Source organism: Schistocerca gregaria, chromosome 9 (genome assembly GCF_023897955.1).
Source record: "Schistocerca gregaria isolate iqSchGreg1 chromosome 9, iqSchGreg1.2, whole genome shotgun sequence".
Taxonomy (NCBI): Eukaryota; Metazoa; Arthropoda; class Insecta; order Orthoptera; family Acrididae; genus Schistocerca; species Schistocerca gregaria.
This window is the reverse complement of record NC_064928.1, coordinates 107,691,755-107,708,974: the sequence shown is the minus strand read 5'-3', so window position 1 is coordinate 107,708,974 and position 17,220 is coordinate 107,691,755. Positions and strand designations below refer to the sequence as shown.

Sequence of the window (17,220 nt, the reverse complement as noted above, 5' to 3'; positions counted from 1 at the left end):
AATTTTAACGTCACCACGTGTTTAAAATGACGTCCAACTGCAGTAGTATCGTGGTTGAGTGACAGGTGGGGCTGCCCACAGCATACTCGTGCAAATGGAGGAAGCGAACACCTGGTCGCGGAGAATTATGGAATTAAGATATTAGCTTAGGTTTGGGATAACTGAATGTTAGGAGAAGTCCGCTCCACCCATATCACTGAGCTATCTCTGGCCTGAACTGCACCCATCATGCCAAGCGGGTTGAATGTGTGGGACATCGCTCCGCTTGATATCTTGCATTATTTGAAATGGGGCAATATCATGACTCGTTTGACCGCATTACATACTATTTCTGTCTTATCTGGTGAAGACGCGTATTTCGTGCTCCCGTGAGGAAAGCTTTCTTTCGAGGTACCCGGCTCATAATGAGCTTTGCATGCAGTTCTTTTGCACTGTTTGTTCAGAAACAGACTGACTTGCATTCACTGATAGCAACAATCCGTGCTGGCTTCTGTAATGGTACTTTAATTACGTAACCATTATGGTACCTCACCTGAACCTCTCGATACCAGTAATATTCTACTTTATTTCTGTTAACTACTTAGCATATTTCTGAGACAACATTCAGATTTGATTTCACTTTTGATACATCGATATGTTTATATTGCAATGATATTATTCTTATGTGTATTCTTTCTTTTTTCACTAAAATCTTCGACGTACTTGTAATTCTGATTTTTGGGCGCGTAAGCGTTTATTAGTCTGTTGGTTGTTTAGTTGTTAGAGTGTCGGACCTTAAAGTCAAGTCTTGAACGTCATGTTGGAAAGATGCATATTTTAGTCCGCTTATAAAATGTGAACTTTAACAGTGACTGTGAGACACATGTTTTCAAGTATGTTTTGCATTGTGAAGTGATGTTTTGTGTTTACGTGATATTGCAATAAAAGCAATTAAAAGGAAGTGCCACTTAAATTCGGAGTGCTGATTACTTTTTTTTCATCACCATTGTGCAGCAAAAGTGTAATCTCCAAGAATGGTTAATGAATCGCATCTATAAAAATTTTGAATATAGCAGAATAAAACCTAGGCCTCTTTGCATCCGAGCTTGGAATCATAACAACCTAGATTCTTGACGATTGATCCATGATTTTACGACGAGACCAGCGCGTGAAACAAAACGATGAGTGCCTAGTTTTTTGATTATTACATGAAATGACTTTATTAACTGTGCTCTAGTGACACCTGCCACATAATATGACTGTTGTTGCCCGAAAATGCACTATTTAGCAGCGTGAGCAACACCACAATCGTTATTAAATGCTGACCTTTGTTGTGGTAGGGTTGTTAGAGTTCGTAACCAATTGTCACTGACAAGACGTGATTTCTCCGGTCCATTTCGATTAGGAGATTTTTACGAGTCATGTACCATGGCTGGAAGTTTTACTCCATTCCTTGCAGACACTCTGGGCAGTCTAAAATTCGAGCAGCTTCACTTACTGTGTAGTCATGGGCACCTCAAAGAGGGTAGCTCTCGTGTACCTTCACCCACGCCATATTTTGCTATTAATGACACACCCCGAGCAAGAATTTTACTCTAGGGCATATCTGTTGCTCCCTTCAGCTAGCTGTCCCAAGAACGCGACTGTGTCATTTGGGTTGTGGCTGGCCCTGACCGTCGATCCATCTTACTTCAGAGGTGTGGGTTTTACTTGAGTATTTTTAACATCTAGGCGACATATCAGTGTGATGTTGATCACCACGCCGATCGCAAACAGTCATTGAGCACAGCACACACTTTCCATCATAACGCATGTTTTCACTTATCAAACATTTGACCGTTATTATCTACTAGTTGCCCTGTAACAATTCATCACATTGTCGCAGAAGAAGCTTAGTAGTACCGTGGTGTAGTGGTTATGATACTAAGGGCCGTGAGTTCAAAATTCACCAGGACTGTACCGTATTAATTTCTATAATCGGTTCGAGTACATTCTAGAGGTATCCACAAATGTCAGGAATCATTGTACTGGAATTTTCTGTAGCTGTATATACAGGATGGTCCATTGATCGTGACCGGGCCAAATATCTCACGAAATAAGCGACAAACGAAAAAAAACTACATAAGAACGAAACTCGTCTACTTTGAAGGGGGAAACCAGATGGCGTTATGGTTGGCCCGTTAGATGGCTCTGCCATAGATCAAACGGGTTTCAACTGCGTTTTTAAAAATGGGAACCCCCATTTTTTATTACCTATTCGTGTACTACGTAAAGAAATATGAATGTTTTAGTTGGACCACATTTTTCGCTTTGTGATAGATGGCGCTGTAATAATCAAACATATGGCTCACATTTTTAGACGAACAGTTGGTAGGTTTTTTAAATTAAACTACAGAACGTAGGTACGTTTGAACATTTTATTTCGGTTGTTCCAATGTGATACATGTACCTTTGTGAACTTATCATTTCTGAGAACGCATGCTGTTACAGTGTGATTACCTGTAAATACAACATTAATGCAGTAAATGATGTCAGTCAACCTCAATGCATTTGGCAATACGTGTAACGACATTCCTCTCAACAGCGAGTAGTTCGCCTTCCGTAATGTTCGCACATGCATTGACAATGCGCTGACGCTTGTTGTCAGGAGTTGTCGGTGCATCACGATAGCGAATATGCTTCAACTTTCCGCACAGAAAGAAATCCGAGGACGTCAGATCAGGTGAACGTGCGGTGGTATGGCGCTTCGACGACCAATCCACTTGTCCATGAAATATGCTATGCAATACCGCTTTAACCGCACGCGAGCTATGTGCCTGACATCCATCATGTTGGCAGTACATCGCCATTCTGTCATGCAGTGAAATATCTTTTAGTAACATCGGTAGAACATTACGTAGGAAATCAGCATACACTGCACTATTTAGATTGCCATCGATAAAATGGGGGCCAATTATCCTTCCTCCCATAATGCCGCACCAAGGTCGCTAATGTTCCACTTGTCGCAGCCATCGTTGCCCAATAGTGTATGTTATGCCAGCTTACGTTACCGCTTCGTCGATAAACAGAACGCGTGCAAAATAATCTATCATTGTTCCGTAATTTCTCTTGTGCCCAGTGGCAGAACTGTACACGACGTTCAAAGTCGTCGCCACGCAATTCCTGGTGCATAGAAATATGGTACGGGTGCAATCGTCGTTGATGTAGCATTCTCGACACCGACGTTTTTGAGATTCCCGATTATCGCGCAGTTTGACTGCTACTGATGTGCAGATTAGCCGCGACAGCAGCTAAAACACCTACTTGGGCATCATTTATTGCAGGTCGTGGTTGACGTTTCCCATGCGATTGAACACTTCCTGTTTCCTTAAATAACGTAATTATCCGGTGAACTGTCCAGACACCTGGATGACGTCGTCCAGGATACCGAGCAGCATACAAAGCATACGGCAGTTGGGCATTTTGATCACAATAGCCACACATCAACACGCTATCGACGTTTTTCGCAATTGGTAAACGGTCCATTTTAACATGGGTAATTTATCACGAAGCAAATACCGTCCCCCACTGGCGGAATGTAACGTGATAACACGTACTTATACGTTTGTAACTATTACAGCGCCATCTATCACAAAGCGGAAAAAGTGTTCCAACTAAAACATTCATATTTCTTTACGTACTACACGAATAAGTAATAAAAAATGGGTGTTCCTATTTTTAAAAAACGCAGTTATCCGTTTGACGTATGGCAGCACCATCTAGCGGCCCAACCACAGTGCCATCTGGTTTCCCCCTTCAAGCTAGACAAGTTTCGTTCTTTATAGTTTTTACGTTTGATTTTTAGTTCGTGAGATATTTGGCCGGGCCACCATCAATGGACCACCCTGTATACTGCATGTGCTCCGGCGGAAGGCAGTTTGCTCCACGCTCTTCTATGTGCACGTGATGAATAAGCCTTCGTTAAGTGAAGTTAGTGTGCGTCATTCATCTAATTACACCTTCTTCCTCGTGACAATATTACTTCGCCAGTTCCAGACAACCGACTGGCACAAACATCTCCTGATTTATTTTCTACGTCAGTTACAGAGGGTTACATTGCCGTTCTACAACACACATTCTACAGCAACCCAAAACTAACAATGGGCTCTCTTAACAGACTCTCGGAAAAAATTCTACACCCTCAAGGGGAAGGTCATTTTATTGCCAAGCATAATGACAGGTAGTTCATCACTGTAGGAATATATGATAAATTCACACGAAACGGCACACAGGTGTCCAAACAGTCGCATAAATACACGGTGTACTTACGGCGGTAATGCAAGTAAGAATTCTCGCATGGGAACAATTAGAAAGGTGGCTAATGGCAATAAATTGCTCCAAGCACGTTGGAATTCACAACAGTTCGATCAGGCCCTGGAGAATGACTACATTCCTGCGTACATTGAAGGTATTTCAGTTGCGAGTATGGACAACCATCAGTTGTAAAATTGAATGACAAAGGAATTTGTGCTAGAATGGGACTCAAACCCAGATTTCCCGATTATTACGACCAGTAGCCTTACCATTTGGATATCTCTGCATGGCTCTCAGCCAGTTCCAAAGTTCCTTATGTCTTCAACGATGTGTCTACAAACTGTACTCTTACAGCCATTATGTTTATTCTCATGCAGGGGAGACATTTCACTTTAAAGTCGCTTGCCCATGATCAGTGGATAAATATGGTGTTACAGTGTCTGTGTTTTACAGAATTACGATGCCGACACTGGGCAAGCGACTTTGAACTCAATGTGTTCTTTGTACGGGAATATATGTAATGGATGTACGAGTTGTAAGGTGGCTTGGTCTCCTGACCTTCATTTCTTACACATTTCGTCCTCACAATTGTATTCTGCACATCAAGACGCTTCATTCAAACCCGAACTTGATAAGGTAGAGTCAATTTTGTATGATTTCATGTAAGCGATATGCAAATCTAATAAGTAAATCGCATGTGCGCACCAAGGTTGAAAAAGTCGAGGCTGGCGTACACAACATGACGGCCACAGGAATTTGCGTTCTAGGTAGGTGGCGTCCTTTTGGGAGGCCTGTCCCTTCAGAGGCCTGGGTCAACAACATACCTACTTCGGCTGGAGCGACTGCCCAGAGAGAGGACAGCTGTTGCCAGAGAAAGGGATAACGACCCCCGTGTTCGACTTAAAAGGAAATTTCGCTACATTATGTGGGAGTGCCCAGAAGACGCATTTTTTAGTGGACAGACTGTGTAGTTATAGAGTTCTCACAGGAGGACAGTATACGCCTAATGAAGATGCTACATCTTTACTCATAGGTCGACTCAAACGAAACGTCATTTTCCCGTGTAAAAGAGCAACACTGATTGGCGGAATATTTCTGACGCAAAGAGCCAGAGGAGTGAGGGAAGACAGCAAATGATATAACCTTGCAACTTTTCCAGAAAAAAGGGCCATTACATTGTCACTCTTGGAGCGGGAACTTGTAACGAGAGTGAATGCGCTCATAAGTGTACGCAAAGAGCAAGGAACAAAGTATCTCCTCAGTACTTCACTGGGAGAGCACCTCTGTTGTTAGTGAATCGGAGTGATACTCCGTATTGAGTTACTCGGGATTAAGCATTGTTCACTGTGTTGGCCGTCACACTTCTCATGCGATGTGGACACGGACAGAGTTATAGTTAAACGCCTGCGAGCGAATATTGAGTGGCATCATCGTGGCCTGGTTATCTGACTGGTGTACTGTGCCAATAGTTAGCCTAGGGGTGGATAGGAGTCCTTGACTTCATCAAGGCGTAGGGAAAGTTTGATTGGTGAAGGTCAGTCCAGACAGAGATAATTGTGTTATTTGTCAGCACCGAGTGAAGGCGGTAGCAGTCGTCACAGCTCACGGTATTGTGCACTACAGTGTATGCGAGCCCCATTTGTTCTCCATAACAGTACATTCCATTACATTTCTCATGCGACAGCCTTGACCATACCTAGGAAAGTTATTGAAGTTGTGTAGACGCAGCTCTCAGCCATTCTGCAGAGTAAATAACATCCTTAAAGAAAAGGGAAATAAGAACCTTTTCATACTTTGTAAAATAATTGCATTCCTATCCATAAGAGGCAATCTACTGTTCTGAAAAGAACCCGGAAATTTATTATATTTCTCAGAATTTTTTGCAACAAATATTTTTCATTCGTTTAATGTTTTTCTTACACTAACTAGCAACACTCCAGTACCCAAGTATTCCACTAGTTACACCCAACTTCTTCCTGTTTTCTCGATTGATCTGTTGTTCAGTTTTTCAAGGCCTATCCACTGTGCCAAGTTATAACTAAGTCTGAGGGGGGTGCGATGGGGAGGTTCCCTTGTAAGTACGTCAGTATACTGTTATGGTATAGTTTGATCAAGTTAGGAGGTAGGTGGAATCTTCTATGGCCTATGTTGATGAGGTTGTTCAGAACTTCCAGTGCTCGCAGCGTTATGTTATCTATGTGTGAACTGTAGTTCCATTTTTCGTCTATAGTGAGTCCTAGGTATCTAGCCTCGCGACGCCGAATAACTGGAGTTCCTTCGATTCTAACAGTAAGACGTTTCCACACCAGGTTAAGGACATACCATAGTAAAGACACACGTAAAGATACACGTATTGTGTGTGAAGTGGTGTCACTCGCGACTATTGCGAACCGTCTGCTGGCAACAGGATTAAGGTCAAGTCTGCTTCTGACAGCTACTGCTGACACTACTACACTGCCAAACGTGGCTACTCTGTTGTCATGTGAGTTGGAGTGTGGAATGGAGCTCTATTGTCTTAAGTAATCAGAGTAGTTCTGCCCTTGTGTGAGTGATGGATGTACACGCGTAGGGCTTAGGTGTAGTGAACCGTCTATTCCAGAGGACACTCGCCCACAACACTCAAGTGCTGTCCCCAGGTCTCATGATGTTTGAGGGGCCACCAGCTACAACTCTAAACATTCATGGTGCTGTCTGTTTATTCTATATCGTGTCTCCTACCACTTTCGCGCAACGATGCTCTGAGCGTGTTTTTTAGGGAATTGACTAGTTTGAACCTGGGACCTGTTGCTGGTAAGGAGACGCCAGACCACACATGACATGTAGAATTCAGAAGCGTTCAGTGAGACTAGCGATGATATAACCAAATACTTAATGATCTCAGCGTCAGCTCCACTGCACTCCCTGTAAAAGAATCTTAATACTAACTAAATTTAGAGGAAAGGGTTCATGGCTTTGTAAAATAACGTCTAAAAAGCAGTTAAGTTTATCATTGGAAATTTTATTCTACTCACAAAACATCGTTTATGAATTGCACTATTGATAAAAGGAAATGTTTTAATACAGGATGGTAAAAACCAACTGCGTTCAACAAAAATGGGAACGAATATTCCCTGAATGGGTTTCCAAGTTCTACAATCGATCGAAGGATGACCTATGCCATATCACATCTATAATCTATGTTTAAATTAAGTTTCACAAAAGAGAAAACTATCAAAATGGTCTACAGTGACCCTCAATTATCTTTAATTACTTATCTAACTTGTCGTAAATTACAGTGGCTGATGTGGCTTCTCGATAACTATATAAAAGAAAAATCATCGCGTTTCAGATCTGTTCTTCAAGTGGCAAATGTGAACACCATGAGTTTTAATTAACGATCGACACTAGTATTACACAAAAAAAGGGGTGTAACAGATGAGTCTTCTGCAGTTCTGAGTGAAGCCTTATGCGCTCAAAAATGCGGCATCGCGTGCGTTCATTACCTTGTCGGTGTTTAGGCAGCGACAGGGCGACAGCGGCCGGCGCACCAGCCATCCAGCTCGCCGTCTCGGAACTAACTCTACTCTCCTTACTACAATTTTACCGAAGTAGATTTAAAAAAGCTATCTGGCTGTGTTTTCATCTGACCAATCAGGGTCTCAATGTTAACCTTAAGCTCCGCCTACAAAGATTCTGTCTATCCAATGAGAAACGTTATACTTTTCGTGGTGCGGCAATGTTTTTAAAGTTTGCAACGTAACAGAGACGCTAAAAGGTCTCACGCTAAAACGTGCGGGTGGTGTGGTCCTTTTAGCGTTATCGTAAGATCTATACTGTTCTTCTGGAGGGCTCTATCTTTTAACATGGGCTGGGGGTGGTCCTTGACGTAACAGAGACGCGAAAAAGCCTCACGCTAAACTGTGCGGGTGGTAGACTTAGCGGTGGGCTAGCGACGTGGGTGTCCACTCCGTCCGTTATCGTAGGGCCTTCTAGCTTAACACGGTTCTGCTCTCGGCTTCTGTCCTCGTTTCTCCCCTCGGAACTGCGTCTGCCTCACGGTGGGAAGGTACGACATGCATTTAGGCATTCTTGTGTTAGTCTGTGGTATTCCATTTGCTCACTCGTTACTCGTATTACTTTGGTTAATTTAATGTCACGATTTATTCGGAGCTATGTGACATACTACTGGATTTGCTTATTATGTCAGAGTTTTCATGGAAGGTGTTGGATTTGCCTGACACCTTACATAACTAGAGCTCATATTTAGTATTCCTACAGCCTAAATGTGGCCGCTACATTCTACAGGATGACATTTCTGTGCTACTACCATTTCTGCGACAGGAATGTGATGTACTTCTTCAACAGGACATGCGCACCCTTTGTGAGGTGAAACTACTGCCCTGGCCACGAAGATTATCAGATCTCTAGCCAACTGAACACATACAGGACATGCAGCAACTTAGGATATTGCAGTGTCTGTGTTATGCCGGTCTAGGACTCGATCCCAGATTTCCCACTTCCTGCATGCAGTAGCTGTACCATTTGGGTATCCAAGCATGAATCACGACCAAATGCAAACTTCCATATGCCGTAAACTATCTGTCTACAAACTCCACTCTCTCTGAGTGTGGGTTTTATTTTGTCAAGTTGCGCAATGGGTTGATCCAACAAGTATCCTTTGGCACCTGCAAGAAGCAATTTCCACCTCACACTACTACAAAATTCAGACAGACGCTCCTAATGTACCAACAAAAACTGCTTGAAAAACATTCAGCAACAAATCTCTTCTGGAGTAGTCCACTGTAAGGAAAAAGACACAAAAATATTCTATATGCAGCTGCAGAACGAGATGACCTTGGTTCAAATCTTCCCTCGAGTGAAAAGTTTAAATTTTATTTTCAGACCAATCTGTCCGTACTATTTTAGTGTGCGAGTAGACGTGATTACCATTCCTCCAAGTTAGATGTGTTTGGTTTTCGGCAAGTGAAATACTGTGTGAAAAGATTCTATGATTTTGCGAAGCTGCACAGGTACACAGAGCAGTATTGTTTACGTGATCGCGTGTCAATTATCAAAGTTCAGGCACTCACACATAATCAACTTCGCTCTCCAAAATTCCAGGACATGTTCAGATTTGCTTGGATATATGCAGGATTTGACGGTCTACACATGGAAAAATTTAAAAACGTTGAAAACATATGTTTTGACGGAGCACAGGGAAAACTGTGCGACTGTGAAACTGTTGCATTCATTTGTTGTTAATCACTTTTTTGGGAGTGATTATAACATCCACAAGAAAAGCTAAATCGGGCAAGGTAGAAAAATCTTTTTACCCATTCGCCAAGTGCACAAGTTAGATGGGTTGACAACATATTCCTGTCATGTGACGCACATGCCGTCACCAGTGTCGTATAGAATATATCAGCCGTGTTTTCCTGTGGAGGAATCGGTTGACCTATGGCCTTGGGATGAAATGTTTTCGGTTCCTATTGGAGAGGTACGTCCTTTCGTCTACTAATCGCACGGTTTTGCGGCGCGGTCGCAAAACACAGACACTAAACGTGTTACAGTGAACAGAGACGTCAATGAACGAACGAACAGATCATAACTTTGCGAAAATGAAGAAAGTAAACTTTTCACTCGAGGGAAGATTTGAACCAAGGACTTTTCGTTCCGCAGCTGCTAACGCTAACCACGGGACCACTGAGCTCTCAGTATCCTTGATGTTGCCTATGTTGTACATGCACTACTCAGTTTGTACATTTTGCTTATTTTTCCATAGTTCCACACAACTTCTTCCTGTTTTCTCGATTGGTGTGTGTTCAGTTTTTCAAGGCCTATCCACTGTGCCAAGTTGTAACTAAATCTGAGGGGGGTGCGATGGGGAGGTTCCCTTGTTAGGAGGATATGCGAGTGTGGTGCCCGCCATGGCTGTGAGAAGGGTGCAGCGGACTATGCTGTTGCGTTCTGTCGGGGCATGCCGAAAAACTCCTGGGGTGGGGGGGGGGGGGGGCGGCTTACTGATAATTGGGGTATGTCCGTTGGACATAAAAATTCGTGAACAGGGAGTGTGGTATTGGGTCTCCAAGGGGAAAATAGACAAGACTAGGGAAATCATGGCGGTACAAGTTGGGGGTAAACATGCAACCAAGAGAAGGGGTGAAGAACTATGGCAACAGCAATGGGAAAATGAGGAAACGGGAAGAAGGGTATTCCAACTATTGCCCCAACATCAGGGAAGGCTTCAGATGATCTAATTTGAGCCGAGCAGGGGTTTGGTGCACTTTCTTACAGGACATGTACCATATCCAACATATCTATGTCGAGTTGGAAAACAGGCAACACCAGCTTGCGACTGTGGTGCTGCGGACGGAACACCCGAACATGTCGTCTATGACTGCACGCTGTACGACGATGTGGCGCTCGAACTCAGGAACCAATTGGTGCAAATGGCTCTGAGCACTATGGGACTCAACTGCTGTGGTCATAAGTCCCCTAGAACTTAGAACTACTTAAACCTAACTAACCTAAGGACATCACACACATCCATGCCCGAGGCAGGATTCGAACCTGCGACCGTCGCAGTCGCACGGTTCCGGACTGCGCGCCTAGAACCGCGAGACCACCGCGGCCGGCCAGGAACCAATTACCGAACAGAGATACATATGCACTACTACGACGTGTCGAGACCTTTGATGTTCTATACAGTTTGGCAAACGAAATATCCCAAAAGATTGCGAGGGATTTCATTAGAAGGCCAAAAATAAACCGATCTAGACACAGGTACACCTGCAATAGCCAGCGAGCGTGGTACTGGCCGGCCGCTTCACGACCGGAATCCCCCGCACTGCAGGACCAGGAGGGCAGGTGTATCATTCCCGAACGTGACATTTACCCCAGATTCTTTAGGACGTAGTTACACTAGAATAATGTAAAATTAGGACACCACCTTATTTTACTAACATAGGTAGGGACTGCAGTGATTCTAAAGTAGATGGCCAGCCCAGTGTTCTATAGGGCTTTCGTCTGGTCGCGTCTTGTCTATGCTTGCACCGTGTATGAGTCAGCAAGGCCTTCGTATCTGAAGATCCTTGACGCAGTACACCATGAGGGTATCAGGCTGGCCACTGGTGCCTTCCGTACCAGTCCCATCCCCAGCCTGTGTGCTGAGGCAGGGGAACCGCTGCTCGCCATCCGGCGGAAACTCCTCATGGTTTGACGAGTGTGTCAATTCCCTGCCTGTGCTACCTCCCCTGCGTACCCTACCGTTGCCCGACCGCCTATGGAACGTCTCTTTTCCAGTCGTCCCAGGGCAACGAGACCATTTGGGATTCGTGCCAAGCATTTGCTAGAGTCCCTTGGTGTGGAGCGTGTGGCGCCCCAACTCCAGGGTTTTACCCGCCTGCCTCCTTTTAGACTTGTCAGAGTACCGGAGGAGCTGCACTCCTGCGTTTGTTTTTACCTCATTTTACGATATTTTAGACCAGCATCCCGACCATGTACCAGTATTTACGGATGGGTCTAAACAGGGGGACTCTGTTGGTTGTGCTGTTGTTTTCCCTGATCGAGTCGTCAAGTTACGGCTTCCTGCGGCGTTTACCAGCTTTGATGCCGAATTGTTTGCGATCTTGCGGGCATTGGAGCAGATGAGATGTGAAACTTCCTGGCAGATTAAAACTGTGTGCCCGACCGAAACTCGAACTCGGGACCTTTGCCTTTCGCGGGCAAGTGCTCTACCATCTGAGCTACCGAAGCACGACTCACGCCCGGTACTCACAGCTGTAGCTCAGATGGTAGAGCACTTGCCCGCGAAAGGCGAAGGTCCCGAGTTCGAGTCTCGGTCGGGCACACAGTTTTAATCTGCCAGGAAGTTTCATATCAGCACACACTCCGCTACAGACTGAAAATCTCATTCTAGATGAGATGACCGAGCGAGGTGGCGCAGTGGTTAGCACACTGGACTCTTATTCGGGAGGACAACGGTTCAATCCCGTCTCCTGCCATCCTGATTTAGGTTTTCCGTGATTTCCCTAAATCGCTTCAGGCAAATGCCGGGATGGTTCCTTTGAAAGGGCACGGCCGATTTCCTTCCCCATCCTTCCCTCACCCGAGCTTGCGCTCCGTCTCTAATGACCTCGTTGTCGACGGGACGTTAAACACTAATCTCCTCCTCCTAGATGAGATGTGTTCTCAGTCTTAGGTTTCTTATCTGTTCTGACTCCCTTCAGACCACGCAACACTTGTACCCAGCGGATACGGTCGTCCAGAACATCCACGATGCCCTACTCCACCTGCAGCGGCAGGGGAAGGAGGTTTCTTTCTGCTGGGTGCCGGGGCACGTGGGTAGCAGGGGAAACGCACCGGCGGATGTGACTGCCAAAGATGCATGTTTCCTCCCTCACGTTGTTGAATGTGCCGTCCCCCTCCATACTGTTACCTCCCTCTTGCGTTTTCGTGTTAAGTGTCAATGGCAAGAGAAGTGGCTGGCAGTCGGTGAAAATAAGCTGCGTCTGGTCAAGGCCACCACGCGGCCATGGCGTACGTCCTACCAGTCATGCAGGCGGGATGAGGTTCTCCTCGCTCGCCTCCGCATCGGGCGCAGTCCCTTAACGCACGGTTTTTTACTCTGCCCCCCCCCCCCCCCCAATCTGCAGAGCTTGTGGCGTCCAATTTACTGTCCTTTATTCTCTGACCAGAGGGCGGTGGTTTCCTTGCCACCGGACTTGCCCTCTATTTTGCAAGACGACGCAACGACTGTGGTTAAGGTCTTACGGTTTTGTGTCCTGTCCCATTTGTTGCCTCGGATTTTAAGGAGAGCATTTTTATGTGCTGCTGGGTGACTGGCTCACGCAGGTTTTAGGTAAGAGGTCCGCCAGTCACGATTACCTACTTGTTCCACTTCGATTTCTGTTCTCTTTTCCTTGGGTTTCCTTTCCTTTTTTTTTAGTGCGTTTCTTCTAATCTTGTTTTGCCTGTATGTGAGGATTTGGAACTGCGTCAGGTCTGTCTTTTAGCCGTTCTTGTTCGCTGTCCGTCTTCGTCCCTTCACCCCATGTGTTCCTGTTTCTATGCGTTTGGGCGCTGATGAACATGCTGTTTAGCGCCCGAATACTCCAAAACACACACGCAAACACACACGCAAACACACACACGCAAACACACACACGCAAACACACACACGCAAACACACACACGCAAACACACACACGCACAAACACACAAACACACAAACACACAAACACACAAACACGCAAACACGCAAACACGCAAACACGCAAACACGCAAACACGCAAACACGCAAACACGCAAACACGCAAACACGCAAACACGCAAACACGCAAACACGCAAACACGCAAACACGCAAACACACACACACACAAACACACACAAACACACAAACACACACACAAACACACACACAAACACACACACAAACACACACACAAACACACACACAAACACACACACAAACACACACACAAACACACACACAAACACACACACAAACACACACACAAACACACACACAAACACACACACACACACACACACACACACACACACACACACACACACACACACACACACACAAACACACACACACACACACACAAAACACACACACACACACACACACACAAACACACACACACACACACAAACACACACACACACACACAAACACACACACACACACACACACAAACACACACACACACACACACACACACACACACACACACACACACACAAACACACACAAATGCCAGGGGCACGCTCATTGTCATTAGCTCAGTGAGCAGGCCTTAACAGTAGGCTTGTGGTACACCTGTAACGCTGCAGCGCAGATAGAATAACCCAGTGTAGTCAAATAGATTAACCCTGTCCATAGTAAGTGCCATTAACCAATCAGTATAAGCTGCTTTATTCTGTATAATAATAGGACCCACTAATTAAATAAGGAGGTGGGTTAGTGTGTATAACATAATGTTGTTGTTCATGAATCACTTTTATCATAATACTCGTTTTCAATTGTATTAATATCTTGTGTTTTATCAATAAAGTACTATTTTTAAATAAAAAGTCTTACAAACCACTTTTGAAAGCACCGATACACTGTGCCCAATATTTGCAGCAAACCACTGATATGTACATCCAGACTTCACCAACCTCAAAGTACGACCACATCCAAATGGCTGGAGCTCCTCAGTGGGAGTATACACTGTCAAAACAGAGGGTGCACAGTCGTCTCACGTCCGTATGATCTCTGACGATCTTAGTAAGTTAATCCTTAACAATAAAACCCCTGAATATTCAGGTATTATACCCTTGTGCCACTGAATACATTCCTTAAGGTTGGTTGGTTGGTTGGTTTAAAGGCGGGAGAAGGGACCAAACTACAAGGTCATCGGTCCCTTGTTCCTAATAAAACAATGCCAAAAGTGTGAGAATAAGACGGACGAAACATATAACACAAAACGGAAAGAAAGGAGAAGCCACAAGAATAAAGTGAAGGCAACAAACACTAAAAGGAACAAATGAGGACAAGAAAACAGAGGGACGCTAGAAATAGAAGAGAGTAAACGTGAAAGGAGATTACAGTGGCTGGCCAACCACGAGAATAAAAAGTGAAAATCAGCCACTCCGCAACACATTAAGTGTTCAAACGTGTGTGAAACCTTATGGGACTTAACTGCTAAGGTCATCAGTCCCTAAGCTTATACACTACTTAACGTAAATTATCCTAAGGACAAACACACATACCCATGCCCGAGGGAGGACTCGAACCTCCGCCGGGACCAGCCTCACAGTCCATGACTGCAGCGCCTGAGACTGCTCGGCTAATCCCGTGCGGCAACACATTAAAACAGCCATTATAAAAGCACTAGGGTGGAGGACACAGAGGGATAAAGGACATGCGCTAAAACCTACATAGAAGTATAAAACCCACTCTCAGATAAAACGTAAAACCCAAGGGCACGGTGCTGAGATTAAACAAGATCATCTCTATAAAAATTGGCCATAGTTTTTTGCACCAGGACATTATCTTCCACTTATGAAGAATTATTACCAAAAATTACAGAGCAAATAAACTTCAAAAACTACAAGTACAAAATCTGTCAATGACAAATGCATACAGAGAAACCACAGTTTGCTACATAACTGCAGATTAAAATAAATGTGCTCACAATTATAAATACCAAAATACAAACTGCAGTCACAAGCCACTGTGTGTGGCCCCTCTCTCAGTGTGAAATAATATCTCTCGAGGCACTTTCCAAAAAACTATTTCAGCAATTTATCTTAAACCAGTACAAAATGCATCTGCTTGCTCCAAAATGAAATGTACAAAAATATTACGGAAAGCATGCAACAGGATCTCTGTGCCAGTATTTCTTATTTCTGCTGCAGAGTGGCTATCAGTAGGCAGTCCAGCAAGAGGTGGACGACTGTCATTTGGGAGCCACAACGACACTGAGGTGTGTCCTCGCAGTGGAGTAGGTAACCATGCATTAGCCACGTATGGTCATTGCAGAGCACACAGAGGACCACTGATTCCCTGCGAGAGGCCTGCATGGAAGGTTTCCACAGTTCACGAGGGTGTTGCGTTTTTCTAGCAGAGTATTTTGTGTCACAAGGTTTTACCTACTTCAACAGGTGCTACCATGAACACATAGGATCCAGAGTTATCTGTTCGCTCACCATCTGACGAGATGCAGCTACGTGTTCCTCTGGAGTACCCATCTGGACCGTGCACCTTGCGGAAGGTGCCCCCGCAGAGCAGCTGGTGACGCACCCACCACGCGTCCCCAGGGCCCGGGGGACATCCTCTGCAGCGAGTCACTATCCCATACCGTGGTGGCCACTTCCGGCAGGGCCCACTGCAGCGCCACCAGCGCCTCCTGAAGGGGTCCAAACCCTCGTACACATCGTGGTGCGACCTGACGCTGGTCCCCGCCGCCTTGTTGATGCGAGCCATGTGCCGGCAGAAGGCGGAGGTGTGCTCCTGCCTGTTCTGGTCGCTGTCGACCACGAAGAGGTAGGCGTGGATCATCTCGTGCTGCAACCGAAACGACACCGCGGCTGGAAAAGGATACTCGGCGTGCTCCTCTGTTCTAGAAGATCGTAAATAGAAGTTGGTGTCTCCAGACTGACAATAGTAGTGACACGCTGATGTAAGGCTAGAGAAGCATGTGCATTGATGGAAAAGATTGGGGCACCAAGAAATAATGTAGAGTGGAAAGGGTGGATAGCAATATGCGGCTGTTTGTTGATGGTGCTGTGGTGTACGGGAGGGTGTCGTCGTTGAGTGACTGTAGGAGGATACAAGATGGCTTGGACAGGATTTGTGATTGGTGTAGAGAATGACAGCTAATCTAAATATAGATAAACGTAAATTAATGTAGATGAATAGGAAAAAGAATCGCGTAATGTTTGAATACTCCATTAGCGACACAGTCAAGCCGAGTAAACATTTGGGCGTAACATTGCAGAGCGATATGAAGTAAGACAAGCATGTAATGGCGGTTGTGGGGAAGGCGGATGGTCGTCTTCGGTTCATTGGTAGAATAATGGGAAGATGTGGTTCATCTGTAAAGGAGACCGCATATAAAACACTAATACGACCTATCCTTGAGTACTGCTCTAGCGTTTGGGATCCCTATGAGGTCGGATTGAGGGAGGAAATAAAAGCAATTCAGAGGCGGGCTGCTAGATTTGTTACTGGTAGGTTTGATCATCACACGAGTGTTACGGAAATGCTTCAGGAACTCGGGTGGGAGTCTCTGGAGGAAAGGAGGAGTTTTTTTTTTTCGTGAATCGCTAGTGAAGAAATTTAGAGAACCAGCAATTGAGGCTGACTGCATTACAATTTTACTGCCGCCAACTTACATTTCGCGGAAAGACCAGAAAGATAAGATAAGACAGATTAGGGCTCGTACAGAGGCATGTAGGCAGTCATTTTCCC

The 17,220-nt window shown here is 45.0% G+C and overlaps 1 protein-coding gene across 1 annotated transcript in view; it reads right to left on the bottom strand.

The window, feature by feature from the left end:
- LOC126291859 (DNA-dependent metalloprotease SPRTN-like) overlaps positions 1–17,220 on the bottom strand; it is a 130,062-nt gene that overhangs the window by 11,976 nt on the left and 100,866 nt on the right. The window contains exon 4 of the mRNA XM_049985580.1: positions 15,957–16,314. Coding sequence (XP_049841537.1) covers positions 15,957–16,314 — 358 coding nt within the window. The remainder of the gene's footprint in view (positions 1–15,956; positions 16,315–17,220) is intronic.